Source organism: Squalius cephalus (assembly GCF_949319135.1).
Source record: "Squalius cephalus genome assembly, chromosome: 1".
Classification (NCBI taxonomy): Eukaryota; Metazoa; Chordata; class Actinopteri; order Cypriniformes; family Leuciscidae; genus Squalius; species Squalius cephalus.
In genome coordinates, this window is record NC_137122.1 from 54,754,834 (window position 1) to 54,773,861 (window position 19,028).

A 19,028-nucleotide genomic window follows, 5' to 3' on the forward strand; every position below is an offset into this window, starting at 1 on the left:
AGCTGGTGTGCCACTCTAAACTGGTAGGCACGCTTTCTTCCTTAATTCCTGCCTTTCTTATCTTCCTTCCAAAAACCTTATTGCAATTACAAATAAATTACAATATCACAATATTTTTTGAGCATGTTCTATTTTGTATGTCACATGTGACGACTTGCCCCAAAGTCATTGAGACAACTTGCCCCAAACTGACATGTGTGGTAATGTTGGCTAAATCTCAAGGTTAGCTCAACATAGCACTTTAGTTAAAGTGTCAAATGACACATTATTGTCTCCTCTATTTTGTGCAAAATAATAATTTTTAACATTCATACTTAACAAAGTTGTATTGCATAAAATGTAAAGTGCAAATGTTTTACTTTTTAAGCAGAAAATGTTGAAAATTGTGTTAACCTCAGATTAGAGTGATCTTGACCACATGTGAACAGGAAGCTGACTATAGAAGAAGACGCACAAAGTGGCTATTTGATTTTTGAGATAGAGCCTCTAGTGTTGGAGTTATGAACAGTGTGACAACTTACCCCGTTCTCCCTACTGTAACGCAGAATTTAAGGTATTGATTTATTCATGTGCTTGGAACTCATATACTTACAATGTTTTTGACTCCACTAGGGCACATAAACACAGCAGTAAAGTGACTCTCCTTCACCAGGAACGAGGAAGCTGCTTTACAGACACTCCTGTTTTACACACGTTACTCAAACACAGAAGCAGGAAACTATTTCAGCTCCTCAGTTCAGAGAAACAAACACTGAAGTATTGTTGAGCTGTTGTGTGTTCGTGTCTCTCTGTATTCATGCAGTAAAATGGCAGAAGCCAGAATTTCTCAGGATGAGTTCACGTGTCCAGTGTGTCTGGATCTCCTGAAGGATCCAGTGACTATCCACTGTGGTCACAGTTACTGTAAGATCTGTATTACAGACTGCTGGGATCAGGAGGATGAGAAGAGAGTCTACAGCTGCCCTCAGTGCAGACAGACCTTCAGTCCAAGACCTGCTTTAGCTAAACACACCATTCTGGCTGAACTGGTGGAGAAACTGAAGAAGACTAAACTTCCTGCTGACTGTTACGCTGGAGCTGGAGACGTGCAGTGTGACGTCTGTACTGGAAGAAAATACAAAGCCGTCAAGTCCTGTCTGGTGTGTCAGGAATCTTACTGTCAAACTCATCTTGACCGTCATGAGGAATTTCACTCTCGTAAGCCACACAAAGTGATTGATGCCACTGGACGACTGCAGGACATGATCTGCCGTAAACATGATAAAGAGCTAGAAATGTTCTGTATCACTGATCAACAGTGCATCTGTGTGTGGTGTAAGGAGAGTGAACATAAAAACCACAAAACTGTATCAACTGCAGCACAGAGGACAGAGAAACAGGTATGAACTGAGAGGGATTGATCACACAGAAATTAAAGTGTCTTCATTTACTCACTCATTTACTCATGTTGTTCCAAACTGATTTGACTGAGTTTCTTCTGTGGAATATAAAAGATGATATTTTGAAGAATGTCTAATCTATTGTAGTTTATTCATTGAAAGTCAGTGAGAAAGTCATTGTAAGTCAATGAAGTAAAAAAGTTTCAAGCTCCAAAAAGGAGAAAAAGCATAAACGTAATCTAAACAACTAGTGGTTAAAGAAAGGAGTATGCTTAAGTGTATTGACATGCACTTGTAGTGTACTTCAAAATAAAAGTATATTTAAAAAAAAAAACACTGTACTTGCAGATAATATAATATTAATGAAATGAAAGGCCACTTAAGTGCACTTAAAGAGAGTCAACTTTCATGAGTGTTTCATAAGTACACTTTATAAAGTGTAGCATAAACGACTCTGGGTAAATGTGAATTAGCTCAAGGATATAGGGAATTTTGGAAATATTAATAATTATAACTCATGGTCATAATAATTCAGAAATCGCATGTACATTTATTTTATCAACTGTCGAGATTACCTTGTTCTGTAACTGGTTTGGTCATCAGTCATTCGTCCAGCGAATAAATGTGAGATTATCACAGTTAAGAAGGGGTATCCCTTTACAAACTCCAAGAAAGTTTATCTTCTGGCCACGAACATCAAACTTTCTGAGTTTATGAATTAAGAACTACTCAATGTAGTCTATCGAGCTTTGTAGCTTGGATCTTTTATTTCATTGACTTTATAAAAGCGGGCTTTCAAACACAGAGACAGTTAAAAGTATATATGGATTTTAATAAATGTAACACTAGAGATTATATGAGCTACAAATACAAACATACATAAAATTGCAAACAATAAAACAAACAAACATTTAACCAAACAAGAAAATACGTGATCAGAATAAAATGAAATGAAAGAAAGAAAGAAAGAAAGAGAAGAGAAGAGAAGAGAAGAGAAGAGAAGAGAAGAGAAGAGAAGAGGAAGAAGGGTAACTTAATTCACAGACCTAAGAGATAGACACCAGGAAATCAGCTTTTAGATTGAGAGATAGTACTTGCGAGCTGTTGTACTCTTTCAGTGCGATGCTGGAAAAGGGACGCGCGCGTGCGCGTGTCCGGCTGGTTCGCGTCTAGCTTCGTCTTCTGGGTCGTTTCGCAAGACGATGTAAAGGCTTACTTGAATTTAACGTTACCGAGAGAGTTCAGATCGTTTCCCTTTTGGAGGGGAAAGGCACGTATGAGCTTAGTTGCAAAGACCAGCAGCTACGACTCGAACATGTGTTGGTCCGAGGAGAAGGCCAAAGCCTTTCCAGAGGTTCCTGGAGAAGCGTTGCCGGGGAGGAGAGGAGGAGGTCAGAGCGATCGGTGAGAGAAGAGAGAGAGGCCGGAGAAGGATTGGACTTTTATCAGTGTCCCATGTACCGTCCCCCTTCTTCGTGGAGGACGAATCAGCTGTCGAGATTTTTCTAGCGGGAAGATCCTTTGTTCGTTTGGAACGATCTCCTGGCTCGAGTTACAGTGACGATTGACTTAAGCCTTTCGGTTCCAGAAATATGAATTGTGTAAACAATGTATATTGCTGCATTCTGCTATTGGAATTCGACTCTGTTAGATTGAGAGAATTACAGAGATATCAAACACATCACATGAAGGTTGTAGAAATGCGAAGTTACAGGAGATATGCAGAATTACACACATATAAAGTTTGATTAAACACACAATAAATTGTCAGTGTTTCCGTTATGGCAATTGAAGGCACCTGGGAAACAAAGGAATATGTATCAAACATTTGAAGAGTTTTCTCTGAAGAGTTCCATGAAAAGTTCCATGTGTGTTAAGGTGTTGGAATGTTGGCTTGCAGAGGACCTGGATGAGCTGCAGCTTTGGAGCCATAAAAGTTTATGACCAGGTTCGGGTTACAAGACACTATGGAGTGATTTTCTTTCAATGAATCTTCAGAATTAAAGATTTTACTCTAGCAAACCACACCTCTATTATAAAGCAAAGCTAATCACACATGCATATCGGAAGGTATACATTCAAGAGCTATATTTCTATATGAAGTTGCACTCAAAGGCTTTTTGTGTGTGGGTGTGTGTATGGCTCTGGAATGTCTTTGAGGCTTGTCTAGCGGCTGTAAAATCACTAGGGGTTCACGCTGAGCTGAATAATTAACCAGCGCTGTCTTCCTTAGGAAAAAGACGATGTGTTCGACATCACATGATTCACTTTTTTTTTTTTTTTTTTTTTTTTTTGAACATTATGTTTATTGGGTTTTTCCAAGTTAAACGCAAAGTACAACAAAGTACAGAATAATCAAAGCAAATCTTTCATCCCCGCACATACTACCCTAAACATGCCCCAAACCTCAACCCATAGTGCCACAAATAAACCATGAATAAAATGAAACAAGAAAGTATAAAAAATTAGGTTCTAAGCATTCTGTCCTGTTATACCCAAGTAAGAAATGAAGCTACCCCAGTATTTGACAAACAAATCTTGACGCTTTTTCAAACGAAATGCAATTTTTTCCAAAGGCATGTAAGATGACACTTCTTTAATCCACATGGAAGTAGAAGGTGAATTAGAATCCTTCCATCTCAAAGTTATACATTTTATGGCTGCTAGTAGAGCTAGTCTGACAAATCTCAGATTAATTCTTTGTTGATCAAGTAGTGTAGTATCCCCTAAGAGGGTAAGTCTAGGCTCTCTAGGCACATTAGTACCTACAACTATAGCAATAATCTCTAAGACCCCTTTCCAATATTCTTCCAAGTCAGGGCAAGACCACAGCATATGTAGAAGAGTCCCTCTATCTGCTTTACATCTAGGACAGATCTCTGAGTAGGAGCTTTTAAAATAGTGCAATCTAACTGGAGTATAGTAAACTCTATGTATCACATTAAATTGGATGAGCTTATGACGACTATTGATAGAAAAAGTCTGAGCTTTCTCACATATTGCTTTCCATTCGTCATCTGTGAATGAGCACTCCAAGTCTTTTTCCCACTTAGATTTTACGTCACGAATGCTACCCGCCATCAGTTGTAACAACTTGGCATAGATAAAAGAGATGAGACCCTTATGACCTTTTTTCTCAGCCAAGATAGCCTCAAGAGGTGAAAGAGGAAGCTTAGATAAACGACCACCTTGTTGGGTCTGAATGTAGTGTCTAATTTGCAGGTATTTAAAGAAAAATTTAGAGGGAAGGGTAAATTTCTGTTGTAATTGCTCAAACGACATGAGTGTATCCTCCTCATAAAATTTGTCAAAGGTTTGGATGCCTTGATCATACCACTGTTTGGCTATGCCATCTTTGAGGACAGGGGGTAGAAAAGGATTGTAATAAAAAGCAGTGGATCTGAAAATAGTCTGCTTGCATTTCATCTTTTTCATGAGGTCTGCAACAATTTTAGAAGTACCAACAATTAGTGGGTTAGAGGTCAATTTCTTCAAATAGTTTATAGAGACAAAAGGTATTGCAGCAAGGGTTATACCCTGTACTTGGGCCTCTTCTAATTGTCGCCAAGCAGGAGGGGAAATACATTTTGATTGCCAGATCCAAACAATGCGCAGCTGAGCTGCACAATAATATAGATAAAAGTCAGGCAGTTTGAGTCCACCATTCTGAAAAGGCATAAACAGTGAATTTAATTTTACCCGAGGAACTTTCCCTTTCCATAAGAACCTAGAAATACCTCTATGGAGATCCTTAAAAAAAGACTTTGGTAACACAGAGGGGAGTGCCTGAAACAAATATAAAAATTTTGGCAACACAGTCATTTTAATAGAATTTATCCGACCAATTAATGAAATAGGAAGAGATTTCCATCTATCTAATTCTCTTTCTACACTTCTAAGCAGGGGAGCATAGTTCAAATTATATAACTGAGACAAATCTCTAGGTATTTGTAATCCCAAATATAGAAATTTATCTGTGTTCCAGACAAAAGGGAAATTTTTAAGGGACAATTGCGAAGCGGCTCTATTAAGAGGCATAGAGACACTCTTATTCACATTTATTTTATAACCAGATATAATCCCGTACTCTTGTAATAGAGTTGACAAGGCTGGTATGGAAGAATCTACATTTGTCAAATACAACATAATATCGTCCGCATATAAAGAGATTACATGTTTAGATTGAAGGGTTGTAAAACCACTGATAGTGTCATGTGAGCGAATTGCAATAGCTAAAGGCTCTATTGCAAGAGAAAATAAAAGGGGAGATAGTGGGCAGCCCTGCCTTGTACCCCGCTCCAAAGAAAACTGTGCCGAGATCTCGTTATTGGTCTGAATGACTGCTGTTGGATGGTTATAAAGCATTTTGACCATATTAAGAAATTTAGAACCAAAGTTCATCTTTTGAAGGACTGTAAACAAGTAGGGCCACTCAACACGATCAAAAGCCTTTTCGGCATCTAAAGATATAGCAATAACAGGAGAATCAACTTGAGAAGCAGAAAAAATTACATTCAAAAGTCTCCGAACATTGTCAAAGAGACATCGATTTTGAATAAATCCTGTTTGATCCATGTGTACCAATTGTGAGATAACTTTTTCCAATCTTAAAGCAATAATTTTGGCAAAAATCTTGTAGTCTGAGTTAAGTAATGAAATCGGCCTATAGGAGCCACATAAACGAGGGTCTTTACCAGGCTTAAGTAAAAGAGTTATCATAGCCTGTTCAAGAGTGTCAGGTAAACGCTGAGTCTCTATAGCCTGCAAATACATATCATTTAGTGGTTTGATTAATTTAGGTAGAAAAGCCTTAATAAAATCCATGGAGAAACCATCCATACCAGGTGATTTGCCAACAGCTAAGCAAGATATCGCTTCTTGTATTTCAATTTCCGTTATGTCCTTCTCCAGACAGTCCCTGCATTCCTCGGTAAGTGAAGGTATATCAAGGCTATCTAGGAAAGAGTGTATTTTCGCCATATCGGTATGCTGTGAGGTATATAATAGCTTATAAAACTGCATAAATTCCTGATTAATAAGATTAGGGTCTCTGATGATAGTGTTATCTACTTGACGAATTGCATTTATAGACCTCACTGCATCGTCTTTTCTTATTTGCCAGGCCAATAATCTGCCAATTTTGTCCCCATGCTCGTAATATCGTTGTTTGGTTCTGAGGAGGATACACTCTGCTTCCTTAGTGGACAGCATATCATACTCAAGCTGCAATGAATTTAGTCTATGTAGAATACTTTCATCTCCACATATAGAATAGTCCTGTTCCAGCTTTTTAATATCTTTAGAAAGTTCATTCAGTTGACTTTGATATTTTTTCTTTTTTCCGGATGAGTATGCTATGATTATTCCCCTCAGATAAGCTTTAAGTGATTCCCAAATCATACCTGAAGCGGCAGAACCAGCATTGAAATTCAAGAAATTTTCTATATTGTTATTTAGAAGGTCTATAAAATCAAGGTCGTTAAGGAGATAATTACTGAACCGCCATCTTCTAATATGTGATTTAGTAGTAGGGGTATCAATTGTAAGAACTAAAGGGGAATGGTCAGACAAAGTTCGTGGAAGGTATTCACATGATTCAACTAAGTGTTCTTGTCTTTTATGTAAAAGAAAAAGGTCAATTCTAGAGAAACTCTTATGGGGTCGAGAATAAAAAGAAAAATCATTTTGCTTATTATGCAAAGCTCTCCAAATATCTAACAGTTCTAGTTCAGCCATTATATGTTTCACAACTCTTGCTGATGGAGTTAAGACAAAACCTTTGTTAGGTGATCTGTCTGCTGAATCTAAAACCAAATTAAAATCACCTCCAATGATTGTACAGGGCAAAAACAGTTTAAAATGAAAATTATGAAAAAACTGAGGGTCATCTTGATTGGGGGCATATACATTTGCTATTGTAACATTCTCAGAAGCAATATATCCTTTAAGAATAATATATCTTCCATAATTATCTTTAACCATGCTTTCAAAAACAAAAGGCACTCTGCGATTGATCATAATAGCAACCCCTCTTGAATGAGAGCTATATGATGAAAAAAATATTTGTCCAGACCACTGACGTAATAACTTACAGTGATCTTCTTCAGTCAAATGCGTCTCTTGTAGGAGAGCAATGTCTATCTTATTTTTTCTTAAGAACAACATAATTTTTTTCCTCTTTAAATTATTATTAATTCCATTAACATTCCAGGACAGATATTTATACTTATCTCTATCAGTTATCAGTCAAATTGAAAAGAAAACACATAAAAAAGAAGGAAAAAAAGAAGAAAAAAAAAAAAGTGGCACAAACCTCCCTCCCAGCCTCCCATCCACCCACATACATAACACTTTCCCCGTAAACAACACATTCGCGTAACGTTGCATACAGAACGTGCACAACTTCAAGCTAAGGCATCCCAACTTTAACCAGGAAATAATTAGCGCAGATAACGCCATCTACCGAACATTACAGGTAAAACTTTGCAAACAAATCACCAAAGTTGCCATAGGCATAAAGGCACTTGTGACTCAATATCAAAACAATCTCGGACTACTTGGTATTTATTAGGTTTCAGTAGCGACCATTCGGTGGCTACTCAGAGTCCTTCGTAAATGCAGTCACTATTCATAATGTAGCCTACCTACAGTCTCACTCCGAACCCGCTGGCAACAAAAGTTTTGGATGGTGGGCTTTTAAGTAAGCCTCCGCGGCATCTTTTGAACCGAAGGATCGTGCACCCTCAGGAAGAACCACTCTCAGAGTAGCTGGGTACTGCATACTGTAGGAGATGTTGTGGTCCCGGAGCCGACCTCGAACAGAAGCAAACGCCTGTTTCTTCTTGTAGAGAATTGTTGACATATCTCGGAAGATCATTATTTTTGAGTTTCCATATGTCAGGTCTTTTTTCTCCCGTGCAACATTCAATATCGTGACTGTATCTCTAAAACGAAGGAGTCTAATTACAATGGCTCGCGGTCTTTCGTGTTCCGACGGCCGGCGCTGAAGGGTACGATGGGCTCGTTCAATTTCAAAGGGCCGTTCTTGATCCATACCGATGATTTTAGGGAGCCATTCCTCCACAAATGACACTGCATCTCTCCCCTCAACTCCTTCAGGAAAGCCAACAAGGCGCAAATTGTTACGTCTGGAGCGATTTTCAAGATCATCGACCTTATCTTTCAAAGTGAGTATTTCGTACTCCACGTGCTTTTTACCCTCAGCAATGTCCTCACGCACATTAACAATGGCTTCTTCAAATCCATCTTGACGCGATTCCAACTCGCTCAGCTTTAGTCTCGTTTCCTGAAGGTCACTGTGTACTTTGTCAACAGAGTCGCGGATTTCACACATACGTCCGTCGATCATGACTTGAAGCTTCGCAAGCCCTTTCTCCAGTTCTGTCTGGAACCATTGAGGCGGCGATGTCGGGCTAGCCCCTAAGGCTAACGCCGAGGAATCTTCGGTAGCCGTTTCCTTCTTATTCTCGAATATTTTCTTAGGAGGCATCCTCAAAAGTTGCCCAAATATGTCAGTCCAGTTCGGAAAAAGAAAAATACAAGTAAATCCGCGCTTTGCTCAAAATAGTGCAATAAAAAAGGATTTTGTGTGGGAGCGATGCTTCTCGCGTCTTACTCTATGGCGGCCATAACCGGAAGCCCCCACATGATTCACTTAATGTGAAAAGCAGATGTCATTGTTGCTACAAAAGTACACTTTTCATAATGTAAAATTAAAAGTTTTACTTTAAAGTACATTTTAATCATATTTAATATTTCAATTTAACTCAATAGAATTATGAAATTACATTATATACTTAAATCCTACTTAAGTGGGTCAAAAAGTCACTCTTAAGTTCAGCTAATTGCTTTATATTTACATTTAAACTAAAATACATTTTCATTTCAATTAACATGCAATTACATCGTGTCTGAAACCATTACATTCAGTTCACACTTATATCACAATTATATTTTTTTAAAGTATATAATTTCCAAAATAAGTGCACTTTTTAAAATATGCTACTTTTAAAAGAGCCACATTTTAATCACAAATCAAATCAAATCAAATCATTGATAAACTCATGTATGTGGAGCCCAAATCAAATATGATGACATCGAAAACATCAAACTTCACTGGTGTTTGTGTCATGACATCATGGTGTTTAGTCATGTGACTGTGTCATGAAAGAACCAATGAGGTTTGATGTTATTGACGTGTCACCATATTTTATTTGGCCTCTGTAAACCGCTGAGACATTCTTCTAAATATCTTCTGTTGTGTCTCACAATAGACAGAAAGTCATACAGGTTTGGAGCGACATGAGGGAGAGTAAATGATGATGTTAATGATATAAAACTAGGCACTGATGAAATACTGCTGACATTCATTTCAGGAAACCATGAATCTGTGGTTTGAACCAGACAGTAAAAACTTACCATGCAAGATCTTTAACCACTTCACCAACTCTGGATTCATGTAACTTTAATGTTTGTATGACAGTAGTTTTATGTGTCATTCCCTGTCATTGGTTTGTCCTCCAGAAACAGCTGAAGGAGACGCAGATGAAGATCCGTCAGAGAATCCAGCAGAGACAGAAAGATCTTCAGCATCTGAGAGAGGCTGTGAAGTCTCATAAGGTGAGTCTGGAGAAGAAGAGAAGTTTGAGACGTCTCAGTTTGGACTCTGTCAGTCGTGCTGAAGCCACTGTGTGATTGTGATGTGTGTGTAACAGCGCTCTGCACAGACAGCAGTGGAGGACAGTGAGAGGATCTTCACTGAGATCATCCGCTCCATTGAGAGAAGCCGCTCTGAGGTCACACAGCGGATCAGAGATCAGGAAAAGACTGCAGTGAGTCGAGCTGAAGGACGACTGGAGCGACTGGAGCAGGAGATCAATGATCTGAGGAGGAGAGACGCTGAGCTGGAGCAGCTTTCACACACACAAGATCACATCCAGTTCCTGCAGGTAACAGAGATCTAGAAGAACAGGGTCATAGTGGACTTGAGCAAGATCCTGCTATGACAGAGAAACATTTCATGAGAGCAGAATGAGCCGTTGACTGAGATGTTGTCAGGAATTCAGTCAGATTCAGTCAAGTGTTGTGTTATCATATAATCATCAGTCAGACTCTCATCTGATCATCTTCTGTTTAAAGAGACACACTTACAAAGCCCTGGGAAATTTACCATTAAATATTAACTCATTTTTCCTTCTGGTTTCTTCTGTCTTGATGAAATCAGTGAACTTGATGGTATCAATATCCAGCCAACTAGATTTTTCATCCTCTTTTTAATGAAATATTTTATTTTTACTAAAATAATTTCAGTAATTGGCACCAAAATTGGGTCAGGTGATCTTCAAAGTTGATAATATTGATGATGTTGATAAAATTCAACAAACAATTTTCAATAGAAATTTCATTGAGTATATTTTAGTTTATCATAAATGTGTGTCAGTTCATTCAGCAGTAACTTTAACCATATTTCAAAGAAATAATTATTAAATTACATATACAGATACTTAAATCCTACTTAAGTTGGCCGAAAAGCTCTCTAAATATTAGCTAATTGCATTTAAAATAAATTTAATCTATAAGACATTAATTTAATTAAAATAATTATTTTAATTAGAATTTTAAAAATAATTAAGTGTCTGAAAGCATTACATTCAATCTGCTCATATATAAAGAGTTCACTTAAATGGCAATAAAAATGACCTATTAATTGTAACTGAACTTAAATTTACGAGCTTGATAAAAATGAAAATCTCAGATGCTTAGAGGCTTTTGCATCTGAACTCTTCATATATTTAGTTTTTATTATTATTAAGTGTGAAATACTAGAGTTTGTAGCATTAAATGCTGAATATGAGAAGGATGTGCTGATTGTGTGAAAGTGCTGGATTGAAGCGAGTCACTGAAGAGAAGTGAAGTCAACAAGAGCCGCTCAGATCTGATATAGTGCAGGTTATTGGCTGAAGTGTGGAGATGATGAGTTTTGATTTCTGTTTTCTGTAGAGTTTCCAGTCTCTCTCAGCACCTCCTGAATCTACAGACAAACCCGACGTTTCCTTCAGTTCTCTCTCCTCTTTTGATTTCGTGAGAGAATCTGTCCGTCAGCTGAGAGACAAACTGGAGGATTTCTGCAAAGAGGAGATCAAGAAGATCTCAGACGGAGGTAAAGTCCTGCGCCTCGTTTACGTGTGGAGAAACATCCCAAATCTGAACGTACAACCGTTTCTGAAATGTTCCTACGATTTATAAAACGTCCATTTGTACAAAAATGTAATTAAATGCATCCCAGTTTTAAATCACAGTTATTAATAAATTAAATTCAAGTCCATCAAATCCTCCTACAGAACGGCCACAATTATCTCTTGATGATTCAGAAATACAGACTCTTCATCGTGGACAAGCGTTTATATACACGGAGGATGAAATCCATGAAATTTAGGATCAATCCGATGTGTGTGTTTTATAAATAAAGCCCCTGGAGATTATTAATCTGCTCTCAGAAATGAGTCCATCATCTAATATTATAGAGAGCATCATATTAGAAATGTCTTAGAAATGAATGTATTTTATCTTGTCATTTCTCTTCACACTGTTCATGTGTGTTTATTTCCACAGTCACTTTCACCAACATGAATCTCAAGACCAGGAACGACTTCCTACAATGTGAGTCACTAGAAAACAAGTAGAAAAACTCACTGAATGTGTTCATGTTTTTCCTGTAGAAGGAGAAATGGTAACACTTTACAATACGGGTGCACTAATCTGCATTAATTCATGCTTAACTAATGCACAGATAATCATGTGTTAATGTCTGACTCATGAAGAACTAAACCATTAATTAATGATTACTGCATCAGTAACTAATAAAGATTCTAAATGATTAATAGATTAAGTAATATATGAATTGTTATTAATTAAATGTGTCATAATGTATTAATTCCTTAATAACTTATTTTATTAACTAAAAGTGTAAATTAATGCATTAATTACCACAGTTGGTCAAGGAAATGTACTTCAACTTCCAGCTGTCTGCTTTAATTAATCATTAACTAATAATTTGCAAATGTATCATTATGTTATGACTTTACTTGTTGAGGCACATGACTATTAACTAATTGTTAAGTAATATGCCATTATGGCATATTACTTAACAATTAGTTAATAGTCATTGCCTCAACAAGTAAAGTCATAACATAATGATACATTTGCAAATTATTAGTTAATGATTAATTAAAGCAGACAGCTGGAAGTTGAAGTACATTTCCTTGACACATTAATTTACACTTTTAGTTAATAAAATAAGTTATTAAGGAATTAATACATTATGACACATTTAATTAATAACAATTCATTTATTACTTAATCTATTAATCATTTAGAATCTTTATTAGTTACTGATGCCGTAATCATTAATTAATGGTTTAGTTCTTCATGAGTCATACATTAACACATGATTATCTGTGCATTAGTTAAGCATGAATTAATGCAGATTAGTGCACCCGTATTGTAAAGTGTTACCGGAGAAATAAATCATGATAGAAGAGTTTTATAATTGATCATGTAAATGATGATTTGCACAGGATATTTGGTCAGCTGTACTGAGACACTGATGATACATTGAACATTGATTCATGAAGAGTTCAGATACATTAAAAGATCAGACAGATTCATAATTCCTGATTCTGATGTGTTTTCTCTCCATCAGATTCCCATCAGCTCACTCTGGATCTGAACACAGTGCATAAAGGCCTCCGTCTGTCTGAGAGGAACAGAGTGATTACTGTCACTGACACAGAGCAGCCGTATCCTGATCATCCAGACAGATTTGATCGTTATTATCAGGTGTTGTGTAGAGAGAGTGTGTGTGGACGCTGTTACTGGGAGATTGAGTGGACTGGGAATAATAATGTGTTTATATCAGTGTCATATAAGAGCATCAGCAGGAAGGGATTGGGTAATGAGTGTTGGTTTGGAAATAATGATCAGTCCTGGAGTTTGCACTGCTATTCCTCCAGTTACGCATTCTGGCACAATAAAATACACACTGATCTCCCTGTAAAGTCCATCAGCAGAAGAATAGGAGTGTATGTGGATCACAGTGCAGGAACTCTGTCCTTCTACAGCGTCTCTGACACAATGAGCCTCATCCACACAGTCCAGACCACATTCACTCAGACGCTCTATCCTGGGTTTTGGTTTGGTTCTGGATCATCAGTGAAACTGTGTTGATGTTTCAGAACAGATTGTAGAGAGATTTTACCCTTAATACTTTGACAGTGATGATTTGACAGAGACTATATTTTAATTTTCTTTAATATCTTAACTTCTGCCACAGAAATAACAGAATAAAAGTTTGTAATAAAATCCTGACAGTAAGAATGGTGTGTGAGAATTTGTGTGTGTGTGTGTGTGTGTGTGTGTTTATCGAGCTATAATTGTATTGATGGAAATCATATTCATTTAGATTTTATTGTAGTGACACATAATCATTTTAATATTACTATTAAAAGTACCTTTCATTTGAAATTATTAAACACAAACAAAATGAACAGATTGAGGATAGTGTGGTTTTGAATAATGAAATAACAGAAATGGTTGTGAACAATGTAAGGAGTGAAGATGTGGAAAATGACATTAGTAGTGGAGAAAATAGTGCTGGAAAACAATCACAGTTCAAATCAAAATGTGAGAAATTGTGATGCAGAAGATGAGGGATGAAGAAGCACTTTCTGAGATTTCAGATATTGGGTCACAAGGGATGGAAATCATGAACTCTTTACAAGAAATAAATTACTTTCACAACGTTTGATAAAGTTGTTGTCAGTTTTGAGTGATGCTGCAAAAAAATCATTGAATCAGAGCTTCCATTGTCTCAAGGCACAATATACATAAACATATAGGCTATTCATAAATTTACTATAAACTGTTTTAACAGTGTGTGTGTGATAATTCAAAAATTATGAATCATTCACAATTCATATTTGCGAATAAAATGAATCAAAACAAATTTTGCTAGTTAAAGGGTTTGTTCATCCAAAAAAAAAATCTTACACGAACACATTAGTTCGCTTCAGAAGGCCTTTATTAATCATAGCAGAGCCGTGTGGAGCACTTTTATGATGGAGAGATGCACTTTTATGATGATAGATGCACTTTTATGATGGAGAGATGCACTTTTATGATGATAGATGCACTTTTATGATGGAGAGATGCACTTTTATGATGATAGATGCACTTTTATGATGGAGAGATGCACTTTTATGATGGAGAGATGCACTTTTATTGTCTTCAAAACAGAAACAGCAATTCACTGCCATTATAAAGCTTGAAAGAGCCAGGACATTTTTTAAATATAACTCTGATTGTATTCGTCTGAAAGAAGAATGTCACACACACCTAGGATGACTGAGGGTGAGTAAATCATGGAGATGGGTCTGTCTGCGGACTGCAAGAGAGGGGCGTAACTTGAAGTTGTCCAAATCACACAGATAGATAGATAGATAGACCTTTATTGTCCCCTGGGGGAAATTCTTTTTCACAAACACTGTTAGATACAAACAACATGGACAAATACACACACAACACATCTGCAGATGGTGAGGAGCAGGATTAGCGCTTAAAACCGTTAAGAGCAACGATGGCAGAAGGGACACAGCTTTTACTGAAGCGTGCCCGCTTCCACCGCAAAGTCCTGTACCTACGGCCTGAGGGCAGCAGGCAGAAGTGGCTGTGGAGGGGATGATCTGGGTCTCTGCTGACAGTCCGGGCCATGCGTGTGATGGCTTTATTGTTTTGGTGGCCGAGGTCTATAATAGGCAGGCTGATGATTTTGGATGCAATGTAGGTGACCTTGGTGAGTTTATTTCTATTGGTGATGGATAGCATATTATAGTAACAGGGGGAGCAGTAAAGAAGGATGGGTTGGATAATGCTGGTGTATAACAGTAAGAGATGTTTAGGGGTGACACAGAGGGCACGGAGCTTGCGAAGAATGTGAAGTTTCTGCTGGGAACGTTTATGAATATTGATAACATGTTGCTCAAAGGTAAGTTTATTGTCCAGTGTGAGTCCGAGGTATTTGAAGTGATTGACACGTTCAACTATTTTGTTGTAAATGATGGTAGGTGCCAGATCCGGGGTGTGGGCTTGAGTGTGGATGAGTAGCTCCTTGGTCTTGTCTACATTCAGCTCTAGGAAGTTGTCGGAGCACCACTTAGTGAAGTGGGTGACAGACTGGTGGTAAGCAGTTATGGAGTTACTGTCCTTGAGAAATGCTAGAATGGCAGTGTCATCTGAGTATTTGAAATATGTAGTGACAGGGAAAGGGCTGGTACAATCATTGGTATAGAGTGTGTACAGGAAGGGGCTGAGTACACACCCCTGGGGAGCGCCGGTGTTGGTGATTATGGTGGATGAGGTGACTGATCCGATTCTGACATCTTGTGGTCTATTGCTGAGAAAGTTGTGAATCCAGTGAATGAAGAGTGGGGACAGGTTGAGGGTTTGGAGCTTCCTGATCATCTGGTGCCGTTGTATTGTATTGAAGGCTGAGCTGAAGTCGATGAAGATGATAGATGCAAAGGTACCAGGTGGCTCAGGATGTTGCAGAAGGGGGTGGAGGAGACATGCCACGGCATCCTCCGTTCCCCGCTTAGCCTTGTAGGCAAATTGATATGGATCCAGCAGAGGTCTAACAGCAGGGAGGATGGAGTGAAGGATGAGCTTTTCCAGGCACTTCACAATATGTCAAACTCAAAACAAGATGTTGTCGGCAAGATGGTAGCTCGTATAGAGACAATGGTAAGAATATTTTCCAGAGATAACTGTTTAAATGGAAGTGTATAAGTCACATTGCAGCAAGGGCAGAGCAAAGCGTTTGAGCTCGTCAATCTGTGTCCATTCGAACGTCCCACAGATGCCAGCAACACAACACAGTAGTAGATCGCCCTGGAGTGATCACTTGCCATTATTAAAATGGAAATTGTAATGGAAATTTTACATTTAGATGTGTTTTTTACTTTCAGATGTGTGCAACTTGTGTTAACGTTGAACATTTATTTTTACTCATAAGCATTTAAAGAAATATAATCATATAAGCTTGCAGGAACAAAATGTTCTGGGTAGCAAAGAGACTATGAGTACTCAAAGTGACCTATTGTGTACTTCAAGTGTGAAAAGTATGTGCGCAGCTTTGATGAAAATAGAGATAAGCAAAATGTGTGAATAAGAGCAGCAGCTAATAACAGGAAACTTTTGCAGACGTGATATTGTTCTGTCTAGATAGAATTTATGTTAGACAAGAGATCTCAAACAAAGACGTGTTGCCTTTTAAGGTAAACCAAGGCGATCTTTTGAGACAGACCAGGATGTGTTAAGGGTATATAAGCTGGGCAAAAGGGAACTAACCTTTGCCTTCTCATATCAGACTCTGACTGATGTGTGAACAGCCTTTCTTGCAAGAAATAAAGATCTTTATAACTTTTGAAATTTCCAGCTGTCTTCCAATTATTATTTAAAATTGAGAAAGAATTTCCACGACAAAATGCATGGGTTAGATGTCACCTAATAGATGTAAATGCATAGATGTTGCCTAATTTAGTGTTTTCTATACCAGTTTACGACTGTTTCCTCTTTGATTTTTGTGCAGCTGTGGAGCTTTTGAGTGACGATTCCTCATTTGTCCTTTATCTGTCCATGTTTGGGCCTAAGTTATGATTCAAGTCGAGGTTCTAGTGCTAATATTATTTTAATCATCATAAATAATATTTACTTCTACAATAGACTAATGCTTTGTTTTAGACAACAAGTGTTTCTTTTAATTTCACATTTTTCTTGCTGTGGTGGCACACCACTACTAAAATGAATACTAAGGAAACACTGATACCAGAAAATTTTGTATTAAAAAAAAAAAAAAATCTGAACATATTTTAAACATGAATGCTTCTCTTCTTTTGTCATCAGGAGTGGTAAACTGGAACACATTTTCAGAGGAGCATCGAAGGACCTACAGAGCTCCGTATCTAATCTCCTGTTGCATTCAATGCAATTCTCTCTACAAAGACTGTGAAATACATGGGATGTGGACAGAGGGGAAAACTACAAGGATTAGATCCTTTCTGAGGTCTGATTTTTGATTGGATGTAATGTTGCAGCAGTGGCCCAGAACAGATAATATTAGTGCCAGAACATATTAGATTGGGTTTGCATAAACCCTCATTGTGGTGCCTTTCAGTAAAAGATTTTGTTATGGGTGTGCTTGTTGTTCATTTGTCTCAAAAGTATCATAAGATGTGTTTGACAGCGGTGCATTTAGCTGTTCATTATCATGATATCAGTCAAATTTTTTAATCATCATCAGCAAATCAGGCGTACAATAAGACATCAAATGATGTTTAAAATTATTATATATATATATATATATATATATATATATATATATATATATATATATATATATATATATATATAAATGGAAATAAAGTAATAGAAAAATCCCAATTCCAAAAGGATATATCAGTGCTTGCTCCACACTCTAGTTGAGGTGGGACAAATAATTGATAAAACAATACATTGCAATATGGTTTCTTGAAGTACATTATTAGCTACCCAGGCACTAATGCCTTCGGCCCGAGTTCGTTTTGTCACAAGTGGGCCACTACTAGAATTAAGGAACTCAGCTGCCGTTAAAAAGGTTTTGGTTCATTTAAATCCTGAGGAAGATACTGAAGACACAGACAATCTAATAAGCAAAACTCATCATCATGAGCACACAATAAAGTTAACTAGAAATTTCAGACTTATATGTCTTCCCTTGTCATCTCTAAATAATTTTTCAACATAAGTTTTATAACATTGTTTATTATGAAATGCTCTTAATAAGCTGATTAATCATGCTAAATATGGAAAAAACGTCTAAAGGTGCCACAGGTTAACTTAGTTGTCACAAACCTGGTTTAGTTAAACGGTCGGAGTCTGTATGACAGATCAAAAATATTTGTGTGCCGCATTCAGTGTGAAAATAACTATTTTTCTGCTCACTGTGTTTCTGCTGTTATTAAAATAACTGTGCCATCTGCAGCTCTTAATGCGGCGCTTTAGTGTCTTTATCGGGAGAAAGTAACGTGGAAAGTGCTTTAATGAAGCGCGTTTGGCTGTAGATAAAAATATTAGAGGATGTTGTGCCAAAAGATCATTACCGTAAACGACCCTGAGTGCTTGTAATGTGTACCGCTCCGTTGTTTTGGCCTGTTTAAAGGTGTAAAATACCCTTTAAAAAGATTTGAATCCGATTGCTCAAACAACATCAGGACGTGATCTGGGCCGCATTCCAGACAAAACTGGACAAGTCTACGTGCATCTGGTTGTTGAAACTACATATGTAAATTTTACTCCTCCCAACAAAGCTAAAACATAAACGTGTAATAGCGTGTTATATGACATGTAGGCTAATTGCCAGACATGACGCGCTGCTGCAACACGCATCACATCAGATGATCAGATGAGAATCTCTTCATCAAGCCAACACGCAAACTACCGCAAATAAAACTGAAAGTAAAGCCCAACACGGATGGCATTGAGTCATAAAAACTGAATGGGGGAGAGCGGGGTATGTTGTCACACTTTTCACACTGT

General features: G+C 37.5%; 1 protein-coding gene across 1 annotated transcript; it reads left to right on the plus strand.

Annotated features, from left to right (window-relative positions):
- Nucleotides 1-738: 738 nt before the first annotated feature.
- On the plus strand, nucleotides 739-14,205 carry LOC307155575 (tripartite motif-containing protein 16-like). Its single transcript, XM_079866319.1, has 6 exons — nucleotides 739-1,379; nucleotides 9,924-10,019; nucleotides 10,115-10,348; nucleotides 11,400-11,559; nucleotides 12,012-12,059; nucleotides 13,102-14,205. Exons 1-6 carry the CDS (start codon nucleotides 807-809, stop codon nucleotides 13,623-13,625), a joined length of 1,635 nt encoding a protein of 544 aa, XP_079722445.1. The 5' UTR covers nucleotides 739-806; the 3' UTR covers nucleotides 13,626-14,205.
- The last annotated feature ends 4,823 nt before the right edge of the window (nucleotides 14,206-19,028 follow it).